This window comes from Equus przewalskii, chromosome 32 (assembly GCF_037783145.1).
Source record: "Equus przewalskii isolate Varuska chromosome 32, EquPr2, whole genome shotgun sequence".
Classification (NCBI taxonomy): Eukaryota; Metazoa; Chordata; class Mammalia; order Perissodactyla; family Equidae; genus Equus; species Equus przewalskii.
Genome location: NC_091862.1, coordinates 14,941,707 through 14,965,911, shown reverse-complemented (window position 1 = coordinate 14,965,911; position 24,205 = coordinate 14,941,707). Strand labels below are relative to the sequence as shown.

The 24,205-nt window shown below is 39.0% G+C and overlaps 1 protein-coding gene across 2 annotated transcripts in view; it reads right to left on the bottom strand.

Annotated features, from left to right (window-relative positions):
* SYNE1 (spectrin repeat containing nuclear envelope protein 1) overlaps positions 1-24,205 on the bottom strand; it is a 443,793-nt gene that overhangs the window by 99,219 nt on the left and 320,369 nt on the right. For both annotated transcript variants that reach the window (XM_070603011.1, XM_070603013.1), the window contains 14 exons: positions 23,383-23,514; positions 23,031-23,186; positions 21,945-22,154; positions 17,467-17,568; positions 12,362-12,481; positions 9,803-10,003; positions 7,473-7,646; positions 6,203-6,334; positions 5,327-5,523; positions 4,501-4,633; positions 3,944-4,126; positions 2,487-2,636; positions 1,574-1,750; positions 949-1,104 (listed from right to left, as the gene is read on the bottom strand). In XM_070603011.1, the coding sequence (XP_070459112.1) occupies positions 949-1,104; positions 1,574-1,750; positions 2,487-2,636; positions 3,944-4,126; positions 4,501-4,633; positions 5,327-5,523; positions 6,203-6,334; positions 7,473-7,646; positions 9,803-10,003; positions 12,362-12,481; positions 17,467-17,568; positions 21,945-22,154; positions 23,031-23,186; positions 23,383-23,514 (2,223 nt within the window). The remainder of the gene's footprint in view (positions 1-948; positions 1,105-1,573; positions 1,751-2,486; positions 2,637-3,943; positions 4,127-4,500; positions 4,634-5,326; positions 5,524-6,202; positions 6,335-7,472; positions 7,647-9,802; positions 10,004-12,361; positions 12,482-17,466; positions 17,569-21,944; positions 22,155-23,030; positions 23,187-23,382; positions 23,515-24,205) is intronic.

The following is a 24,205-nucleotide window of genomic DNA, read 5'->3' as shown; positions in this document are numbered from 1 at the left end:
TTAAAAAAATGCACTACAGCATTAACTGTAATAGCTCACATTTCTTTTGTATCAACAAGAATGCCTGAGAAATACTGTGTCCCTAAGTTACTGGAAAGTATTTAGAGAACCACAATCTTCATCACTAACAGTAGCACAAGCAGATGCTGCTGAGTGACTGCGGATGCGACACGGTAGGAAGGAACACCGTCACTTGGGCAGCACTCGCTCATTAGAGTTGAACCAGAACCCAGTCAAACCTCTGGCACTAACTTGCATTTATGGGAAATACAGAGGAGCAAGTTACAGATGTCTTACAAAAGGACTCACACTAATGCCGAACCGAGGCCAGCCGACAGTTTCTGTAACAAGTTAATAGTATTAAAAACTTACTAAAGACACTTAAGAGATCTAACAAGTAAGTGTAACATGTGGACACTGTGGCATTCTTATGTGAATAAATTAACTGCAAAAAAGACATTTTAAAGACAATTGAGGAAAGTGTGTTATGGATTGAGAAGTGAATAATATTAAGGGGTTATTGTTAAGCATTTTTATGGGGATAATGATATTATGATTACGTAAGAAAATGTCAATTTTTTAGAGGTGTGTATTGTAGCATGTAAGAATAAAATGACAGGATGCCTGGAACTCACTATAAAATATTTAAGAAAAGAAATAATGCAGGCAAATATGTCAAAATCTTGATAATTATTAAATCTGATGATCCGTATAAGGGGTTAGCAGGATTCTCTATTTAGGATGGTGTTTGAAAATTCTCTAATTTCAAATTTATAAAAACAGGTGGAACAAACCTAATAGGAAAACTCTATAAACTCATATAATCAGAGAAATTCATTACCCAATGCAACTGTTTTCAATATTTAACTCTCGACTCCCAGGCCTGAAAATCCCTGTGGTACGTGCCATGACACTGTGACTAGCGCACGTCAGCCCCCGGGCCGTTACCTGACAGTCTTTCAATGCATTCTGAACTGAAGTCTGATCTCCAATTCGATGTTGTTGCTTCAGTCTCTTTTCCTGGGTTTCAAACCACGTTTTCAGACACTGTACATTATTTTCATATTCTGACCAAGATTCTAAGAAGCCTTCCAACAGCTGGATCTGAACAAACATAATGAAGTTGGCAATTTTATTTTAAAATCAAATCATTTGCCCTCAATCTACTACTTCCTCCAACTACTCCAGCTACCATTTCCTCCAAATCAAGAATTCTTAAAATACAGTCCCTTGCATATATGATTAAAAAATGAATTTTATAAAGTTTGAATTGATGGCTATTATTGATAAGCAAGTAAAAAACTTAAGTCAACTGGAAGCAAAGGCAAAAGAAATTAAGAGGCATCTTCAAAAAGCTAAACATACAATATGTAAAGAGTAGAGGGTGCATCAGAGAAAATAATTAACGGGACTAAAGAACGTTTAGAGCCATGTAACGTTCAGCGGTGTTCTCTTCAGAAGCAACTGTGTGCCGAGTGAGGCCACGCTACTTGTGAAATAAGTTCTCTTCCCAGAATGCGCCTGTTCTTGCAGTTTTCATGTAACTATGGACAGCAGAGGCCACTTGGCTTACCTTCTCTGTTACCAGACCCTGCAGGATTTGCCAACTTTTATTCATTGCTCCAAGTTGCTCAGCAAAATCGGTCTTATCGCTGCGTTTGCTTTCGACATCCTGACTGCTGATTTGCAGCACAGACTGATTCACGAAATCGACGGTCAGCTGCTTACAGTTAATGTCTATCTTGAAACCCTACAAACGGACAGGAGAAAGTAAGAAAACAAGGTTATACATATAAAGGTCTTCGATTTTATTAGGACTTGGAAAGCCTGAAGTAACCTCAAGATGAATATTACCATTTCCATGATTTAGTCCAAACGGCACAATCTGTGTGTATTCATATAACACATTATTTTCAGAGGTTATATACATATAATATACAAATATATTAAATAGGAATTGACTTTATAAATATATTAAATTTAAATTTATAAAAATTTGAATTTATTAATATATTGAATATAACTATATATTTTCTAGGTAGAGAATGTAGAATTTGATAAATTGTAGAATCTCACTATAAAAATACTTATAAATTATAGCATTTATTTTTATGATTTCTTAAAATGACACAAAATGCAATCTCACTATAAAAATATTTATAAATTATAGCATTTATTTTTACAATTTCTTAAAATGACACAAAATCCAATCTCACTATAAAAAATATTTATAAATTATAGCATTTATTTTTACGATTTCTTAAAATGACACAAAATCTTATTCAAAATTGTTCCTATTACTGGACAACTTTTCTATGCCTAAAACCAGGAAGCCAGTCTCCTTAGCCGTGTACACCTGTCTGGTCACTATGCCTGAAACATACACTCCAAGACCTGATTCCCATGATTTGAGTTTTTCAGTTCCTTTAAATAAAATTGTCCTAAAATATGAAAAGTTAAAAACAAACAAAAAAATGTTTAATTACCTTATATTTCTGAAGGTATTCATGAATTGCCTTGTAACCTATGGAATTTTTTATATTCTCTTCATCCTTTTGAATAACATTTTCCATGAGAGAAATCCAGGTCATGACCTCAGAAATGGCATGGCGAGAAGGCAGCTTATCCATCTGGAGCTGCCCAAGTAAGAGCAAGAACAAGTTGCAAGTGTTAAAATTCAAACCCAATTTCTGTTAATCTAAAAACCCTACAGTAACTCTTATCAATGTACCAACAGAGATAATACTTCTTAATGACATTTTTGGATCATACCCTCATGAGAAGCTTGAAATTAAACATCAAGCAAACACTTGAACAATCACCGTCATCTTATGTTCACGCGACATCCAATACTATAAACATGCATAAACATTAACTAATTAATCAAAACATCAGCAAGGAGAAAATATTATTTGTATTTTATAGCTAGTTTTATGAGTTAAAAAAAATTTAACTACAAAACATTCAACAGATGTATTTTATTAATTATCTTGTAAAACTGCTGTGTATTATGACTTAGGAATGTTAAAAGAAGAAAGAAAAATACCACGCTACAAACTATCATTTTCTAGATTTTTGGCACTGTAGTATTTATTCCTAAGAGCATGGCCAATTTCCTTGGTCTTTAAAATATACTTAGAATTCTCAATCTTACTTAACATATCATACATTTATGCAGATGCTTATAATGATTTGGAGGAACAAAAGCAGTGGTTTAAAATATTGATGGACTTCTACGTGGTGAAGAAAGATAGAGATGTGAATGTGGGATATTTTCTGCTATCTAGAAATGTCTAGCTCCTGATTAGAACGAATAAGACACTTACACTAAACACATCAATTATACCTTGAACACAGTGATGAATGCCAAAGAGAGATAAAGATAAACTATCTGTGAGGTCAAGGGAGAGAAGCATATTTCCAGATAAGAGAAGTACTTCTCAGAGGAAGATGGGCACAGATGTTAGCTCAGGGCCAGTCTTCCTCAGCAAAAAAGAGGAGGATTGGTGGCAGATGTTAGCTCAGGGCTAATCTTCCTCAAAAAAATAAAAAAGAAAAAAGTAAAAAAAAAAGTTCGTGTCTTCTCTTACTTCTTTTCACTTATTGAATGCCAGTTGCTCTATTGTACATATTGTTATTAAATCTTCACAACTACTCATTGTATGAGGGAGGTGTAGTGATCCATGTAACTCATGAGAAAACAAAGACTTTAAACAAGGCCACACAAGGATTCTAATATACACACATTATAAAGAAGCCCTTGGGAGAAATCACATTTGCAGAATAGTTCACTTCCAACATGCAACACAACGCAAGAGAGAAAAAACAGGATGTTCAAGACAAAGCTGATTTAAATTCGTGAGCAAAAGCAGATTAATGTGCTTTTCCATCTAATTCTGCTTAAATCACTTATTACCAATTAAACCAATGATTATCCCTCTACCTGGTGGAGCTTTTCCTGGACAGCTGGGATGTTTGTCAGCAGGTCAGTCCACTGGCCATCAATGTGTGACAGCTCAGAACGCAGGGCAGCTGTGTCCACTTTCTTTAATCGAAGAAGCTGGTTTCCAGTGCTCAGAACAGACGATTTCAGGGAAGATTTGGCATCCACTTCTTTGGAAAACTCCTAAAAGAAGTAGCAATGTTCAAATCAGGATTAAATGGCCAGATCTTTCATTTAAGGAAAGAGCCCAATTTATTCCATGAACAATTTTTCTTTACATCTTGCAAAGCAGTGATATTAAGCACTTTAGAGGAACACAAAGGCAGCACACCCTTGCCGTGAATGAAAGCCATCAAGGAAGCCATTACTTGAAAACTAAAGAGGCAGCACTGAGCCCTCGTATTGTGCGTAATTATTCAACACACATAGTTAACATGGACAAATTCTCCAAAGCTTGGTTTATTAAGTATATCCATTGACAGGTGATTTCTTCTACTCAGGCCTTACCTAAAACCTGAAAACAAATCTAGTCAAATGCTTTAGATTTTTAGGCTTACCAGGAAAGCATTCAGATGATCGCGGACCATTTCCAGTTCTTGTGGGACTGTCACAGATTGTTGAGTCCAAAATTCTAGCCTGTCTTTTGCAGATTGTAGCCAGTGAATTAGATCTGCAGATTCGCTTTGATATCTGTAAGCATGTTAATGAGCCCATTAAGTCAACATCCAGTCCCTACTTTCTGCTAACCCATGTTACTCACCATGCTAATTTTAAAAGGAGACAATAGATTTGGGAGAATAATGCCCTGGGTTGACACTCTTGAATTCTCTTCTCTTAATATTAATACCTTAAGCAAGTCAGTCTCTGAGTTTCAGCTTTCGCATCTCTAAGCTGAAAATAAAAATACCTTTCTCTTACTCCTTCACACTGAGGCTATTTAGAAAATATCAGACAAGTGTTATTAAAAGTTCTTAGAAATAAAGGTGGCATAGAAATAGAGTATCTCATAATGTAAAATCAACCCATCACCTCTCTTGAGTACTTTCCATTGCCCTTGAGAAATTTCACCTTCTCAAACACAGTTTCTCTTCTTTCTCTCCTTCTAAGGTTTCACTGTGACCACCCATGTACAGTCGATAGGCCAGAGAGGATGACAGCTCAAAGGTAAGCTGTATTGAGTAATATCTGCCTTCCTGCCCACTTTTAATTACATGTTCATACAACTATACAAGATTCCAATTGGGGGCTTTATATTTACTTTTATTTTCCAACTATGTGACAAGTTCCTAGAGGGAGCATATCTTTTTCAAGTCCTGTATCCACTAGCCTTATAAATACTCTGCAGCACCAATGTAAAAATTTGCAAAATAGACATTACATTACCTGGTCCAGTGTTTCAATATCGTTTCCAATCTGTGAAGCTCCTTAGACACTTTGTTGGTATTATGTAGCCAGTGTTCTCCAAGTTGATTTAGCTGGCTTTCTAGATCCGAGCAGCTAACGGATATCAGAAGTCGTTTCCCATCATCTAATACCTGATATAATTTGGGCTGGTATTCATTAAGGCTGGATTTCAAATGCTAAAATGATTGAAAATATTTTCACAGTCAAAAGTTTGGATAATGCAATTTTTCTCTTTAAGAATTATAATTTCTCTGGTGCCCATAATGTTCCCAATATCTACTAGTCAAACTTCAACTATTTTACAGCCAAGTAACATTGGAAATTTCGAGATATTTCATCTATAGCTAAGTATAGATGTTCTTTAAGCTTCTTTTTGTAGTAACTTTAGGTGCATTTAAAACTGTCAAACTGCAATTATTTCAAGATTAGTGTGACACCAGCATAAACTACAGAAAATGCTTGGTGAAGGTTGAATTTTCAAAAACAGCCCTCTCTCATTTGAAAGAAAAAAAAAAAGGAAAAAAGACTTCTTAATGCTCTATTATAAAACAACAAACTATAATTATTTCAAGATAATGTGACATTGGCACAAACTACAAAAAAATGCTTGATGGAGGCTAAATTTTCAAAAAGAGCTCTCATTAAAAAATGAAAAAAACAAGACCTTTTTATGTTCTATTATAAAACAAACACAAAATCTATCTGCTTTCAACAATGTCAATAGCTTGAAAGAAAAGTAAAAGTACTTAATAAAACATTTGATGGCAAGTTTGTTTAGATTCTGTTAAAACCATGGGAAAGTTTCAAAAGGCAATATGGCAACTTTTCACCTCAAGATGCCATTTGGATGCTGACCTGGTAGAGTGTTATCCGGTCGATGAGCCTGTCCTCGCTCTCCTCCACTAAACCCACGCTCGGGATGCTGTTTTCCACTGCCTCCAGCTGTCTGCTGAGCTCCTGGTGGTCCTCATCCAGATGGGACCATGTCTAGAAATGCAACATGAGTCTGTCAGCTGAAAGATCCTCATTAAGGAACAGCATTCCTCTTTGTGTGCAAAATATGCACTTGACAAATTCTCCTTAAAGTTATGTTGGTGATGTTTGTGTTGGGGGTTTGCTTTGGGAAGCAAAAAATGGCTTTGAAGCAAATAATCAGATGGTGACCCTGAAAAGCATTGTGAACGAGCTTTAGCATCTGCAACCAACTAACTATATGAGCATGGGCAAGTTATTAAACTTCTCTAGGGGCCAGCCTGGTGGGGCAGCGGATAAGTGCGCACGTTCTGCTTCAGAGGCCACAGTTCACTGATTCGGATTCCGGGTGTGGACGTGGCACCGCTTGGCAAGCCATGCTGTGGCAGGCGTCCCACATATAAAGTAGAGGAAGATGGGCACAGATGTTAGCTCAGGGCCAGTCTTCCTCAGCAAAAAGGGGAGGATTGGCAGGAGATGTTAGCTCAGGGCTAGTCTTTCTCAAAAACAAAAAAAAAACTTCTCTGAACCTCATTTTCAACATTAAAAAATGGGGATAATAATAACTATCCTGTCCATTGTGAGGATGTATGCAGCAAACCTGGAACACAGTAAACATCTGATATGCATGGTTTCATTCTCTACCCGAGTGATGATGATGTGATTTAAGTAAAAGGGATCAGCGTGTTTATATCATGTAGTAAGTGAACTAAACACATTTGCAAATTAAAAAACCAGACATTTAAGAAATCTGAATATATAGTATAAACAATCTACTAAAATGAACTCTTAAATAACTTACTGCTAAATTCAGATTTTTATTTTACTTAAAATTGGAAGATCTTTTTTTTAATCATTTGAAGTCTTTTTCAAGAATTTATAGCAAAGGTCAGCAGTTTTTCAGTTTGACTATCAAAACCCCTATATCGTCATGCCCAGTCCAAAGTCAGCAGTCCTCGAGCTGACTCACAGTAGAGCACAGCTTTTATCCAAATATAAATAGGAAATACGAGGCGGACAATGTGACACGATGCTGAGTCCGAGAGAGTTTCATGGTCATACGAGGCAAATTGCATGAATAAATACATCTGGGCTTAAGTCTGCTGCCAGTAGGGAGTTTGCTGTCGGGAAGGTGCCACGTCACTAGGCTCACCTCTAGAATGTACTCCAACTCTACACCTCTCTTGTGAGCCCGTTTCAGCACGGCTGAAGCCTGCGCCATCAGGTCTGCATGGAACTGAGTCTCCTGGTGGACTGCAAAGCTGATTATCTTTCTGAAGAGCGTTTCAGTCAAGATCATATGAGACTCCAGGCCCTGAAAGTATTCCTGCAATTTTTCAGGCAGAAAGAGGTCAGCAACTCACTCATATACTACGATAAAAACTGCTTCAAGTGTGAAAGCTGATGGACTCCCTTAAGACGTCAGCAAGAGTGGTCCACCCTGGCTGGCCTCCGCCTTACCTGGGCGCTCACCACATTCTGCAGAGACAGGGGCTTGGGTCTCCTAACTGGCCTCTCTTGTCCCCCCACTCAAGTGCACCTACTGGGCTGCAGATACTGTCCCCAAAACAAAGCCTTTTATATGTGACCAGCTGCTGATAAAGCCCCTCTGCCCTCCGAATTCCTTGGCCCTGTACAATCTGGGTGGACTCTCACTAACCCCACCACACAAACTCACCCCCTTTGTGCCTCAGACACATCAGCTCCCACGGCCCCATCTTTAGCCTCTGATTACATTCGGTACATCCCAAGATATGCTCACTCGACCCATTCACGACTTCCCGTCCTCTATGGCTGGGCTTGAGCCACTTTTCTGAATTCCCAGAGCATTTGTGATGCTTAATACTCACTGCCAAGCACAGCTTGACACATACTGACTGGTATTATATCATTTTAAATTTCCCTCATCTTATACCTACAGACAACAGAATTGTAGGGCCTTGCACAATCCTGCAAATGCGGTTTGAAATGTTACTTTTTATGTGTAAAAGTCCCCAGAGGAGGGAGACAGGGCTTATCATATTTCCTGTTCCCAACATCATGGGTAGAACTGAAGGACTGGGGATTAATAACAATATTTAATGTGTACTCCTTGCTGGGCACTCTATGCACAGTTTACTGACTATTTTAATCCTTAGAACAACCCTGTGAGGTAGGTAGTTTTATTTCTCTTTTACAGGTGAGGACACTGAACACACAGTCGATGTAATGTGCTCAAGGTCACTATAGAACTCCCCCCTCAGAAAACAGTCTGGTCAATAGAAGCTAGAATCATTATTTTTAACTGACAATTATTATATCATCGAATGTTAAACTTGGAAGAGAACTTGGAGGTCATTGAGCCCAATATCCACTGAAAGCTTATATTCCTTTTGCAACTCCATCTCCCCCGACGGCCTTGGACAATCTTCTCAAGGTCAGGAGGGCTGTCTATCCAACGGCAGCCTCCTCCTTTTAGAGTTCTCCATCTATTGAGCTGCATTTCCCTGTTATTTACACACATCGATCCTAACTTCCCCTCTGGAACAACTCAGGATGATATTTTATTGCTACGGTCAAAGGTTTGAGAAAAACCAGCTGTGAACTTTAAAGCAGTGTTTCCAAAGCCAAATGATAAGACTTTAATAAATCACAAAGTTTTGGACAAAAAACTCTGGGAAAAAATAGCAAGAAGTACAACTCCAAAAAAAAAAAAAAATCCACCTTTGTAAGCCACCAGAGAGCTCCATAATGGTAGAATGTTAACCATCTATAACCCAATGGGATTTTTAAAGTTTCCCTCTAGAAAAGTCCCACACTCTGGGAGTTCGAGTTTCTGGACTGGCAAAATTGCTGTTTCTGTAATCATTGCTAAAAATGCCAGTTATTTGTGTGTGCACGTTAAACACGCATTCCTTTGCTAAGGAGGAATGTCTAACCCAAACTTGGTTACAGCACACACCGATGGAGTGACCTCAGCCCTACCAAGTTGGATTATGCATGGTAAGGCTGGTATCCTTTTTAACTTGCAAAATTAGAGGAGCACGTCCTCTATAATTTTTCTGTGCTGCTGAATGCCAGTGGGTTTGAATGCACACTTGTTGGGGGCTGGGCCCATGGCTGAGTCGTTAAGCTCAGGTGTTCTGCTTCGGCGGCCTGGGATTCGCTGGTTTGGATCCTGGGGGCAGACTGGCACCACTCATCAAGCCATGCTGTGGAGGCATCCCACATAGAAGAAGCTACAACTAGAATACACAACTATGTACTGGGGGACTTTTGGGGGGGGGGGTAAGGGGGAAGATTGGCAACAGATGTTAGCACAGGGCCAATCTTCCTAAAGAAAAAAAAAATACACATTTGTCAACCATTTTAATGAGCAACTTATGCAAGTAGGGACTCACAAAAGATTGATAATATTAGGTTTTACTACATATGCATCAGTGAATGAGAATATGCTTTCACAATGACATTTTCTTCCTCTTTTTTTTTTTTTTTTTTTTTTACCTTGTGTTTGTCAAGTAGTTGTTGGATTTCTTCTTTGGAAGACACGATAATCTTCTGATTGCCTGCCATCTTCTCTCGCCCGGTTTCTAGCAGGTCGGCCAGATCTTGCAGGGCTCGTTCATACTGACTCTTGAGTGCAAGATTCTGGTTCAGACCAGTCCGCCGGGAGCCAATGGTCATCATCAGTTCATCATACATGTCCTAAGAAACAGACAGAGATACTCACTCTCAACTCATATTTTGGCTCCTCTCTAAGAGCATATTACCTACCAAACCTACAGCCCAACCAAGGATGCTCCTTCAGGCATCTGACCTACACGAGGCCCTGCAGATAGGTCACCTCACTGTCTTTCCTAGGAGCCTCACTTTGAAAACTTCTTTCAAAATAGATAAACTAAGGGGTCGGCCCAGTGGTGTAGTAATTAAGTTCGCCTGCTCCGCTTCGGCGTCCTGGGGTTCACAGGTTTGGATCCCAGGCATAGACCTAGCACTGCTCATCAAGCCACACTGTGGTGGCATCCCACAAAAAATAGAGGAGGATTGGCACGGATGTTAGCTCAACGACCATCTTCCTCACACAAAAAAAAGATAAGCTAAACATTTTAACATTCTAAAGAATATGCCAAAATGTCACCTACACGTGACATGAGGTAGACTTGACAACTGTCCTCTCAGGATGTCAAGAGTTTATGCTGAGATGTGGAGTTAAAATGTTGAAAAATTGTTCATCTGGCTGAAGGAAATGTCACAGAAAACGTAATTCTAATTTTCATAATGTTCTCAATGTTTACATAACTCTAGAGTAACTGAATATAGTATCCTTCATATTTTGTCTGTTAAATAATAATCAGAGTTTGGACTATTCCTCATATAAAGAGCTAGAGAAATTGAGGAGTTTAATGTGAGCAAAAAGACTTTATGACCTAAAAAGGTAATGTTTTTGCCAAATGTGGTGGAGTAAATAAATAACTATTTAAACTGGAAAGACTTTTTAGGAGATGATGATACACCAAACACAAAATTTATTTGAGCCATATGGACCTGATTAACATATCATATTCATGTTTAGCGGGCCAAAATGGCTCAATCTGGAAAAGTTCAACTTTAATGCCTATTTACAACTATGACGTTTGACTCTTACACCTGACATTTAAGCTCTGTCAGAAAACTGTCTAAAAGGGACAGAGTGGGGGCAGTGGACTCATGACATGATGACATGTTAGATAATGGAATGAGACAGTTAAAATAAAAATGCTCTTTTTAAAACAGAGCTATTTTATTTTCTCTAAAGGAAGAACTTGTGACCCTGAGCTGGACTCACACTATTAATCCCTCCAGAGCTCTATAAGAAGGCATAATAAGGAAAACTTATTGGGTGTGTGTCCTGTACACAATTTTTTCTTAATATAACTTAACTATATTGCCTATCAAATGCTAAATTTTACTGGTCTAATATTCCAGTATCTCCCTACCACTCAAATATCAGATTTTGTCTAGGTGCCAGATCTAGGAAAGCAAATCAACCCAAAGTTATTCTGTACTCCTGAAGGACACCAGGAAGTCTATTTGGATGTCAGCTACCTTCTAGTTTAATTTTTTTCATTCTGGAATTGAAACAATGTCTGTCTTCCATTCAAACAGGTATGAAAGATAAACTATGCTTTTGAACACCTGAGAAAAACCACTTTCTATAAAGTATTAGCTTGAGTATTTTTTCTTTAAAAGAATTTTGGGGCTACAGTACAATACAGGGTAGGGTTAAAGGTAAAACCACAGTACCCAAAGGGTGTCACCTGTGCTATCACCCATGCTTTTAAACTTAGATTTAATACCTAACCTAACTGCAGTGTTGACCTTCCCAGGAAATGTATCTTCATCAAGCAGTCTGGAATCTTCTGGTCAGCACCAACAAGGTACTCTGTCACGTGGGCCCTCTCCACTCTCCAGACGGAGCAAAGGTGATCGGCATGACACATCCCTTGGCAGTTCCTTTCTCCCCAGAGAAGATGTCCACACCCCAAATAATCCTTTCTTGCCTTTTGCTAATAACCTCCTTGTCCCACTCTCCTTCCTATAAAAACTTTCCATTTTGTATTACCCCTCAGGGTATATCTCTACTTACTAGAGTGGGTGCAGCCCCATTCATGAATCCCTTGATAAAGGCAATTAGATATTTACTAGGTTGACTTTTGTTTTTTCACAGTAGATATCCCTCTTTTAATTTTTCTAGGTTGGATTGCTAATTATTATATTTTCTAGAGTAGAAAACAATATGCCACAACAGAACTATACCACAATGCTTAGCCATCAGAATAATAATAAAGTAAATGTCAGGGGAAAAAAAGGATCTTAGAAGAATGAGAATACAGTTTATTTTATGGCACGAAATATGGTAAAAGTTTCAGAAAATTTTCTACGAGTTACTTGGAAGGAAGATTAGGACCTACATGACATGAATTTTATAAAGAAAAACCAGAAAAGGAGAGAAAATAATTTTGTCTTGCCACTTCTAGTTAGGATGTATCATTGAAGCTGAACGCTATTGGTAGAAAATCATACCTGGAGTTTGGAAAGCTCTTGCATGGAAGGTTGCTCAATCTGCAACTTGTCACCACGCCTCTTTAACTCAATGATTCCTGCGTCCAATTCCTTGAGCCCATCTTCAGCCTGTTGTATTGCCTATGGAAGAATTACAACGTTTCATTAAAACTCTCCCCAACAATTGCCCACACATAATGTGATTCTCATGCCTCTATATTTGTTCCTCTTCTCTCCACATAAGATATTTTCAATGCCTACGAAATGAGTCATTTCCACAGAACATTAAAAACCATGGTCATCTACTACACGGAAAAGGGAAGAAGGCCCTTATTAAGATCAGCTATATTAACGCTGAGGAGGTAGGAGGGACTTCGCACAGGGCGCCGGGAGAACAATGGCTTCCTTGAATAAATAAGGGAATTCATGAATAGCACACCTGAAAAGAAGCACGATTTAGGACAGAGTTAAAAAAAGGGATTTGTCTAAGATTTTCTAGGGGATCGTGTTTTGATTTCCTGAAATGCAGTTTTGAGCATCTTTGCAGAGAGATTCTGTGAGGCAAGAGGAAAATATGTTACAACATAGTCAGGGAAAGCCTACTCTTTGTTTAGTAGAAGACCAAGCAATCAATAAGTATGGAGGTGGCTGCTAGTGCTAAGCCTTGGCCTCCCAGAGTGAGGTCTGTAGACGCAGAACAAGAGCTCATCTTGGTCTTCAAGCTTACTGTTAGGCTGACTCAGAGCTGGAGGAAAACAAAAGAAGGCTGAACACAATTAGGCGCTAAACTTGATGTGACTCATCCCAGAGAGAAGACTCTGGAGAAGGGAGATACCAGTGAATCCCGGAGCAGTCGAAGCAGGCTTTGAGAAGAGACGCAACCTCAGTTGCCCTTGAAGGATGAAAAGAACGTGGACTCCAGATGGCAGATGAAACACGTGTCCTATTTTCTCTTTCCCGCATCCCCACTACAACCACAGCAAAGATTTTGTTTGCTTGTTTTTGTTGGGTTCCCCCCACACCCATAAATCCACAAGGACATGAAAACAAGAAAGAAGACAACAGGAACAAAGTTTTTAAAGCTAGAAATCAGAAGGATACATGAGAACTGACTTCGGGATTCTGAGAAAGCTGAATCCTAAACCAGCAGGGGATCAACACCACCAAATTTACAACAGGGATCTCTAACTCTCCATGAAGAGGGGTGGGGTGCTAAAGAAGGAAGGTTGGTGAAAAGCTGCTTAAAAAGCAGTTAAATTCCCACATCCCCTTCCTCATTCCACACTGCCCCTTTCTTTCCTCGGTGAAGGATTGAAAATTTATTTTTCTGGAGAATATAAAACAGTCTGTGGACTGAGGGGCACCAGACACAGTTGCAGGCTTGAGTAGTTGACTGAAAACAGGAGAATAAAGTGACTGAATGATCACAGAATGCTGAACGTGGAGCTCCTATGTTCTAGAGTGCTGAACCACGTCTCTACTCTCCAGACAAGAGAGGGGAGAAAATATGAAAAGATTGATAGAAAACATCTAAAAATTTGACATGAGGATTCTCCAACAAATAGCCCACATAGATCTTCCTCCAATAAATCTCAAAATTCTCAAGCCCCATCCACACACCAAGTGCCTATTCAGCTGCTTAGTCCTCCAACCTCAATGTGAAGGACGACAAAGGATTTCCATGTGTCTGAGAAAACCCTCTAGCATGAAATATAGAGACCAAAATGAGCAAACAAATAAAAGCAACTCCGAGGGAAACAGAGATTATAAAGGAAAAAAAATTCAACCAAAAAAATCATTACTATACCCAGAGAGATGGCAAAAGATAACGTATCTATTTAAACAAGAACAGGATACTACAAAAAAAGGATCATTCAAAGCACCAAAATGAGTTCTGGGAAAATTAAACACATGAGAGCAGAAATGCACAACTCAGAAGAAGACTTCGGAATTGAAGTCAAGGAAATCTCCAGAAAGCAGAGCAAAAAGACACAGAAAGAAATGTCACCTAAGAAGAAAATTAGAGGACTGAAACAGAATATCCAACTTTTGCCTAAAAGGAGTTCGGGAAAGGGAGACAGATAAAATGAAGGAATGAAAAATATTAAATAAATTATCAGAAAATGTTCCAGAATGGAAAGATGAGAGCTGCCAAATCAAAAAAGTCCACTGAGGGGCCGGCCCAGTGGTACAGCAGTGAAGTTCGCACGTTCTGCTTAGGCGGCCTGGGGTTCGCCGGTTTGGATTCCGGGTGCAGACATGGCAACAGTTGGCAAGCCATGCTGTGGTAGGCATCCCACATATAAAGCAGAGGAGGATGGGCATGGATGTTAGCTCAGGGCCAGTTTTCCTCAGCAAAAAGAGGAGGATTGGCGGCAGCTGTTACCTCAGGGCTAATCGTCCTCAAAAGAAAAAAAAAGTCCATTGAGCTCCCAGTCCAGTGGACTAAATAGACCCTCCCCAAGGCATGCCATTGGGAAAGTTCAGACCACTGGGGACCTTTGGGACTTAGGATTTTAGATTCCTCAAGCCAACACAGGAAGCTAGAAAACAATGAAGCAAAACCCTCAAAACTCTAAAAGAGGGGTCCAGCCTCGTGGCATAGCAGTTAAGTTCCCGTGTTCTGCTTCAGTGGCCCAGGGTTCATAGTTTCAGAATCCAGGTGTGGACCTAGCACCACTCGTTGAGCCACACTGTGGTGGCATCCAACATAAAACAGACAAGGACTGACATGGATGTTAACTCAGTGACAGTCTTCCTCAAGCAAGAAGAGGAAGATTAGCAACAGATGTTAGCTCAGGGCCAATCTCCCTCACAAAAAAACAAAAAACTCTAAAAGAAAATGATTTCCAACCAAGAATTTTATAAAGAGCCCAGCTGTCGACAAAATGTGAGCACAGCATCGGAACATTTTCAGACATGTAAAATATTGAAAAATATTCCTCTCATGCATCCTTTCTTAGTAAGGATATGCCCTAACAAAACAAGGAAGCAAGACAATAAAGACTTGAGATTGAGACTCAGAAAAGAGAAGCTCCAACAAAGGGAAAGTGAAGGAAATTCTCAGAACGGTAGTAGAGATCTCTGAAGACAGCTGTGCCCCAGGCTCACGGGCCGCAGGTCTGCTCTAGCTCAGAATGACACGACTCACAAGATGAACATAACTGAGGGGCGTCATCCCCTTGCCTTCTGCTGTTACTACCTTTTACATCCAAGGAGGCAGGGATGGAATGAATACATTTTTAGTCCCTTTCCGTTCGTTCAAAGAAATAATCTATTTTTATCTTGGCATTTACTTAAGTTACATTGGTCAATAATTAGCAAAAATGTCACTTGTGATCATACACATCCTATATTTCACATGAGAAATTCAAGGCAAAGCATCATTATAGTTGTTCAAATCTTTTTTTGGATCTAGGGACATTATGAGCCAAAATTAAAAAAATAAAGTAAAAAAAAAAGATCCTTTCGAGTTGAAGATACGACATGGAAGAATGGTTTCTAATTAGGGGAAAATGAGAGATTGCCTTAAAAAGCACATGAAATTGTGGTCAAGAAAAATACACATTCACATATAATTTTGCAAACTATTTTAAGTGATCTCAGATAGATAGATTGATCCATCAATCTGTCTTTATATAGAGAAATATTTGCAGGATTCTCTATGATCCACCCATAGAACATTTAGAGGGCTACTGAAATAAGGTTATGAAATTCTGTTACCACACACACTTTTCATAATTACTTCACTTATGAAACAGGAGCTATTCAGTGTAACATCCTTCCCACGTCTTGTCTCCTCCCTCTTTTCACTGCCATTACACTAGTTTGAATCTCTCATTCCTTCTCATCAGTTCAACTACGTGAAGCCTCATGATGGATATCTTACTTCCTGACCTGGTCCGCCATGTCAACCTTCCAGGAGCAGGATCTGGCCACTGACATTCAGTCTCACCCTCAAATGCCCTCAGTGACTTTTCACTGCCGTTGGTCTCAAGGTGAGTCCAAGTATCCAAAAATGTGTGAGATGATCTCTGAGGATAAAACACTCCTTCATTTATATTCAGCCACATTCATTTCTAATTTCCATTTGTGTGTATGCTTTATAACATAGTACCTTCTTATAATTTGTAAGTAAATATTCATCTATTTGTGGTGTGGGCTTTTTTTTTTTTTTTTAACTAATGAGGTGTGCAGTCAACATAGTTTAGAAACCAGTGGTTTGTAAAAAAAAGTTCAAATTCTCTCACATTCATCAAGCCCTACCAGCTGCCTCAAATTTTCTTTTCTTTTTTTTTTTTTTTGAGCAAGATTAGCCCTGAGCTAACATCTGCTGCCAATCCTCTTCCTTTTTGCTGAGGAAGACTGGCCCTGAGCTAACATCCATGCCCATCTTCCTCTACTTTATATGTGGGATGGCTACCACAGCATGGCTTGCCAAGCAGTGCCATGTCTGCACCCAGGATCCGAACCAGTGAACCCCGGGCTGCCGAAGTGGAATGTGTGCACTTAACCACTGCACCACCGGGCTGGTCCCTCAAATTTTCTTATCCAACCTCATTTCCCCTCAATCACTTTCATTCATGGTAAGTTCAGCTATACAGGATGAGTGCTTTTCCCTGAAGTGCTTGGAATTGTCGAACATTTAGTCAGCCTTTGTTCCTGCTGTCCTCTTCACTTAGATCTCTGTCTTTCCAGTCTCTGTGTGTCCAAAATTCTAAGTCCAGTTCAGATTTCCCTTCACAAAATCTTCCTGATCCTACCCCTGCTGGAGGCAATCGATCCCTCTTAAGCATGGCCACAGCGCCCCATCTGTACCAGGACAGTGTGACTTTCTGTAATATGTCATCAAGGTTCAGGGCTGATCTCATTGTTAGGTGGCAAACTTGTTCAGGTCAGCATCTGTCACTGACACCTTTTCCTATCTCACGTTTCCTAGTTCCATGCAGAAGTAAGTGACAGAGTCAATGTAACCCAGCCAGTTATTCAAACCTGGCTCTTAAAAAGAAAATATCTGACAAACAAGCTATGTAAGCCATTAATCTCTCATAGACTATTTGAAATTTCAGAGTAAATCCTAGCTACTCTATGCATTTGCTCTTCTGGAAAAAGGCAGCTGTAAATACCTCTATTTGCTCTGCCACAGGCTGTTCAAACACATTTGCCAGCTTCTGCAGAATGATGTACTTGTTGTCCGCCAGTGAGGTAAACAGCACCTTCAGATCATTCTACGGAGGAAAGCAATAGCAAGACTTAACACGTGTAACAGGGGATTCAAAATGGTTGTAAATATAACACACATTCTTAGAAATAAGATAGAGGTGTAAGAGTTTCATATCCAGAAGAACTATGAGGAGGTAAAAGAAACTGGTAACAATTTACCTAAGTGCTAAAATCGACTTTTAAAGAATTTGTTACACAAAGCATTTCCAACACGATGTAAAGGGAGACGAAGTATATGAATAAAAAGCAATAATGCTCACTCTAATCTTCTGGTTATATCTGAAATAAACGTGCACATTTAAACACCACAGCAGAAATATTACACTAATGATTTTCTATCTAGTAAAACAACCTATAGGTGTTATCCTGATTTGGGAAAAAATATGATTAAGAATAACATGATTTCTTTTTTCCTCTCTCCCCTCCTCCCCTCTCTCCCTCACTTCCTTCTTTCTCCTATTTTCAAAGATTTTGCACAAACTTACAAAAAGCCTTCCAGAAGCTTAGAAAATAAATATCACCCACGATGACCAAAGACAGACGAAGAGACAACACAAAACGATCTTAGCTGAGCCTTCCGTTCATAAACGTTACTCATTGAAAAGTCCAAATATATTTACATTGAGTTAGGTTTTACAAAAAGAAAATAACTTCAGAATTTCAGTACTCAATGCTAAAGGGAATAATGAACTGGAACAAAATTTGAATGATAAAATTTTTAACTTTTCCCGTGGACTATCAGCCAATAAGCTCTATTTCTTATTGGTCAGCAAATGCATACGAGGGGCTGGTTGTGCGTCAGAGGCTGAAGTTTGACTCATCAAATCCACTTCACCAGGCGTGGATCATATACAAGTACATGTCACCAAGATGCACAAATTCTGACCCTCTCATGAAAAGAATAATCACACCAAGGAAGAAAAGAAAGTCTATGGGGATATGTGGAAGCACTAACACAAAATGCAAGGCCGAAAAGCAAAACAGTAGGTAGCTCATGCAGTAAAATAAAAAAAAAGAAATAGCACTGAACATGAGAATTAGAGAAAAGCATACGATCCTCAGAGGCAGTAACTGTCACTAAGCAAACCCAAACCAGTCTGTAAGCCGAGTTGAGGACCAAATAGGAAACTGTAATAACAGCGCTGGAAAAATGACGCCAGAAACAAGAGTTTTCTTTACGAGTTATGATCATGTTTGTATTATTCAACTATGTTCAGGGTGATGCCACGTGGGCCATTAGAACTACGACACATTTATCTATTGGGTTGTGTAGGAAAAGAGGGTTCCCATTCATTTGAATAGATTCAAAAAGGAATTAAGTTTCTATTATCTACATTTATTTAGAACAACATTAGTTCAGTTAATCTAAATGAATAGATAAAGATAAATAAAATAACATGGGTTAGAAATGGAGAGTGTATATATATTTCCTATACATGGTCTTTACATTTTTAATACCATATTTTCTATCTTAATTATATTCCACTCGAGGTAAGAGAAAACAGTGTTCACTTTTCTGGAAGTTGCACTAATTATTGGAAGAGACTAGTCAAGAAGATGGAAATGCAAAGAATATCACTGATTTAAAAATTATTAAATAAAAAACTTTAAGGTGCTAATACCCATATGGATGTTGATATTCTCTTAAAAATAAAAATCCAAAGGCTCTAACCATTTCTTAATACTACATTTGTGATACATCAGGATAATTAAGGTATCTATATGTTACACACATAACAGACATCATAATTTTTTTCTTATACTCACTAGAATTACCTGTAGGGCGCAAAGAGGCAGGATTCCAGCTGTTTGAGGAACAGGCCCAAGTTTCAAGTTCTAGAAATCATTTGTGCTGCCTCACTTAATAAAATCTAAATAAAGAATTCTTTCATTTTTTAAATAACTTAAAATACCTGATTATAAAAACATCCAGGAAATGTATTTGGCGTTAAGTCTACGGGAAAAATGTTTTACCTACAGCATAGTTGACATTAAATTGTTGTGAGTCCACGTAGGCGCTATACGTCTGCGTAACACCTGTGCATTCTTCCAGATTGTCTGCTGCGTATAGGGTAATGATAGTCTGGCAAAAGCTAATACGCAAAGGTTAAATGAAAAACGAAGGCACACTATTCCAATAACTATTGAGCACGGACAGCATACCAGGTGCTTGGTGCAAAGTAAAAGAAAATGGTTTGTAGACTTGACCTTTAATTATATTAACATTGGAACTCTTTCTCTCAATTAAATTGGAACACAAACATCTTGAAATGTCCGTTTTTGTTCGTGAGCTGGCCACCAACAACTAGAAACTTACTGGCAGAGGAAAACTAGAGAACATGATTTAAAGAGAATTTCATGATTGCATGTTCTCCTCTTGGTCCTCTACACAAAATGAGTTCCAGAGTATTCTCTCAGCTCATATTTTACTCTGACTGGCTATAACTACCAATAAAAATTTTAAAGCACCAAAGACACTAGCATAGTAAATACAAATTGAAAAAGGGAAATATGTCTCTGAGTGATACACATATTTCCATTTTTAACCTGCCTCATTCATAGCTGATAGACTAGAACGCTGTTAAAAGTCAGTGCATTATTTTATGCAAGATGGATTTTAGAGTAATGAAATAAGTTTCCACAAGTTGGACAACAGTCTTACTGACTTTAGACATAGTGCACATACATGTACATGCAATCAGATCTTGCATCCAAAACAAAATGCCCAAATAACCAACCCCAGCTTTTCTGACTCCAATTGAGATGCTCTTTCCCGTCTATGAACTACACAACATAAAAGATACACATGCAAACATCCAGTCCAGGTCATTCCTCTAAGCCACAGATTTGCAGATCCAAATATCTACTGCGACTATTCACCTGAGTATCTTAATTCTACCCCATATTCTTGCCCAACCAATGGTACCGCCAACGACCCAGTCTTGCCCACTGTCAACGACACTGCTATCCACCAGGCTTCTGTTAAAAATGCCCCTTCGATGCTCGAGTCAGCGTCCCTAGAGTTCCTCAGCAGCCCCTCCTTTCTCTCATTCTCCATCTCCAAACCATCAACAAATGCTCTCCTGCTGAGCCTGCCCTCAAAATACATCTTGAATAGGTCAACTATTTTCCATCTCCCCTGCCATCACCTTAACAATACAAAACATAAAAATCCGCTGGTTTCAGATCGTGTATCTGTTATAATACATACTATTATTAATAGCAACAACAATAACCAAACCTGCTGAGTGCTTACTATCTTTCAGATACTGTTCAAAGTATTTTCCACATTTTATCCTCACAAAACTCTGTGAGGCATGATTTAATAGTCAAGGACACCACGGCTCAGAGAAGCAGCTAAGTACACAGCAGTAGGTGATAGAGCCAGAATCTGAACCCAGGAGGGTCAGCTTAGAGACTCTTAATTTTTGCCCTTCTGACTTTGCAAAATGAATATTACAGCAATGCTCAGCTAATAGGGATGTTGTGAAGATCAAAGACAATAGTGGACGTGGAAAATTTTTGTGAATAAAAAAGATACACAAACATTTGTGATAATTTTACTTTGTAGCTTTAAGGTAGTGATAATTTGTCCCTCTAGATGAATATCTAGAAAATTCCAGGTTTCTTGGCCAATACCACATCTATTTGACATTTTACAGTATTTTTTTACAAATCAAAATTTTATGTCAAACTTTTGGCCCCAAGTACATGTATCTATGTTATAAATCTTCTGTTTGTTAAAAATAAAATTCAATTAAAACTTAAATATTCCCAAAGGGTGCTTTTTATTAGGAATGAAAACCAACACTAAAAGTTTACCAGCGACTTTTGCATTTGCTGAAGTTTAGGGTCATAAGAAAAGTTTCACAAGCACACAATTATTCAATTGGAAACAGAACTCTAGTTTGAGGCTAAAAAGCACTAAGACTGAGGAGTCAGGGTTGGGAAGTAACGCAACACATTTTTAGCACAAGTAGAAGTGATTCAGCCATAGTCACTTCAACAGCCCCTGGGTACTGAAGTCTAGGGTTCATCCTGTATGACAGCACTTCCTGCATGTCACTTTGCTCATACGTTTTAAACTGTACTATTATCACCTGGAAATTATAACATACCATAAATACCACTTTTATTGGTTGAATTTAAAGGTCTATTCAGTTCTTAGTTTGGTTGGCTGGTTTTCTCAACCCTCCATTTCTAGGAGCATAAAACTCTCAGTTTTCTAAGTCATGAGTTCAATCCCCTTGTTTTTCTGGAATGTTCTTGCTCTTCATTATACATTTGGGGAAAAAAAGTCTATATCATACCTCAATAAGACATCTTGTTTAGTACTGAACATAGCTGGAGAATGGTCAAGCATCTCTTTATAACGTCTCACCTGGAAATTGAGTATTTGCTGAAGTCTTTCCTTCATCTGATGACATCGTTGATTGACTACTGAGTCGAGCAAGGATAGCCTGCCCAAAAGACAACCCAAAGTGTCTTCAATAACATCTCGGTTGTCGCCATTCTCTGGAAATGCTTGGGAAAACAAGTTCTTGTTCTTATCCATTTCTTCAGACATTTCCTTAATATCTTTGGCAAGAGTCTAGGGTTGATGAAAGAAAAAGCACATTTCAATGTTTAGATCCATGAATCCATATACAAATCTTTTCCTCATAGAAAGTCTGCTCTCTCTTAGTGTTCAATGATAATTACAACTAAGGCAACTTGAACCACTTTCTTACATTTCTATAAACATTATGCAAATTGCTGCTGGAGAGATTGTTCTCAGAAGCTTTACATCATTACCTAGTAATAATATACATTTGGTGAAAAATGAGTTTTGCAAAGTGATATTTAGGAATTCAAACATTATTTTTTTTACTATTTCCCATGTAGAGGATTTACAATAGACAACAGGGTTTCTACAAAGAGTCCTCCAGTTTTTCCTCCTCCTACATACAAAAGATAAAGAAGAAAAATGCAGGGGCCAGGGGCTGGCCCGGTGGCACAGTGATTAAGTTTGCACATTCCGCTTCGGCAGCCCAGGGTTCACTGGTTCGGATCCCAGGTGCGGACATGGCACCGGTTGGCAATCCATGCTGTGGCAGGCGTCCCACAGAGAGGAATCACAATGACCTATAACTAGGATACACAACTATGTACTGGGGATTTGAGGAGAAAACAACAAAAAAAGAAGATTGGCAATAGATGTTAGCTCAGGGCCAAACTTCCTCACCAAAAAATAAACAAATAAAATTTAAAAAAGAATAAAAATGCAAAACATAAATACCTTTGGGAGCTTTTTATATCTAGGCAATTCTTTTCTGAATTACGCTGCTTGGAAATACACTTAATTTGCACTTTATTAGAACTGTTTCACGTTTAACCTTCTTTATACATAACATTAATTATTCAGCATCAGATTTCAAGTGCTCTTCAATGTGACACACTCACAGACACAAGCTGCTGCCAAACTGACCTCTTGGTTGAAGAGGCAAGTTTCTGTTTCTTCTGGTAAAAGGGCTGTGGTGACAAATAAACGTTCTTCGACATCATCCAACCAAGTAGAGGTGGCTGAGACCCCATCGTATAACTTCTGTTCCAAGTGAATACTCTGCCTCTTCGTCCCTCCACCCTGGAAAACAACAGGGGACAAACAATGAATTATGGTGTTTTGAGAAATAGAAGAAAAATAGCAGGATGGGATGCCGGCCCCAGTGGCTCTTCCTTTTAGGACTAGGATCTAGCGATGGGTCTCAACACTTCGTGCCCAGGGGTGGGACAGCTTCACGACACCAAGATCCACAAGCAAACCAACAGCGCAGCCCTACCTGGGACGAAACCTCCTCGAAGGCCTGGTTCAATCCATCCAGCAAAGAGGTCACTGCAGATTTATCTTGGGTCTCCCCGTCCCCTTTGTAGAGTGGCACGCCAGACAGGAGCCGATTTGGCCTGCTGTAGAGCTGTGGGTGAACAGCAGCGGCTTATTAAGGGCACATGTAGCATGTCCAGCTTTCTCATTTAGCAGTGCATGTGGAAGCAGATGCTGGAAAGGCTGTCCTTATGAAAAACTCTTCTGGATAAATATGACCCCTACCACATACCACGCTGACTAAACATGGTGAGCAGATTCAGCAATGGCAACGTTTCCACTGATGGACTCCAAAGAAAGGTGGTGGGAAACATGCATGAAATCTTATCACAGCCTTCCTCTCAACTTGTCTTCTTGGTTTGAGCACCACCCATGATGAACTAATGCATCCTAAATACCAGATCTACCCTGGCCCCTTGGCTTTCGTCATTCACTTACCTCCTCTAAACTCTCTTAGGTATACACATCTCCCTAGTAAGGACCAAGAAATGGCCTAACATTTAAACTCTTTAATGCTTCCAGTCAAACTCCGTCTCCCATAACTTGTCAAAACACCTCATCCTCATCTTACCTTCAGGCTGATTACTCATTATCTTCTCAACATGCCAGGCTCCTTCTCCACTGTAGCTGGAACGCCCACCACCCAGCACGTCTTCAAAACTCACCAAATTCCACACCTCCCATAGTGGCTTTCCACATTTTTTACTTCTACTTCCCTTTAATTTCCCACTTATGGAGTCTACCATGATTGCTTAATTTTTCAAAACTGTATAAAATATTGC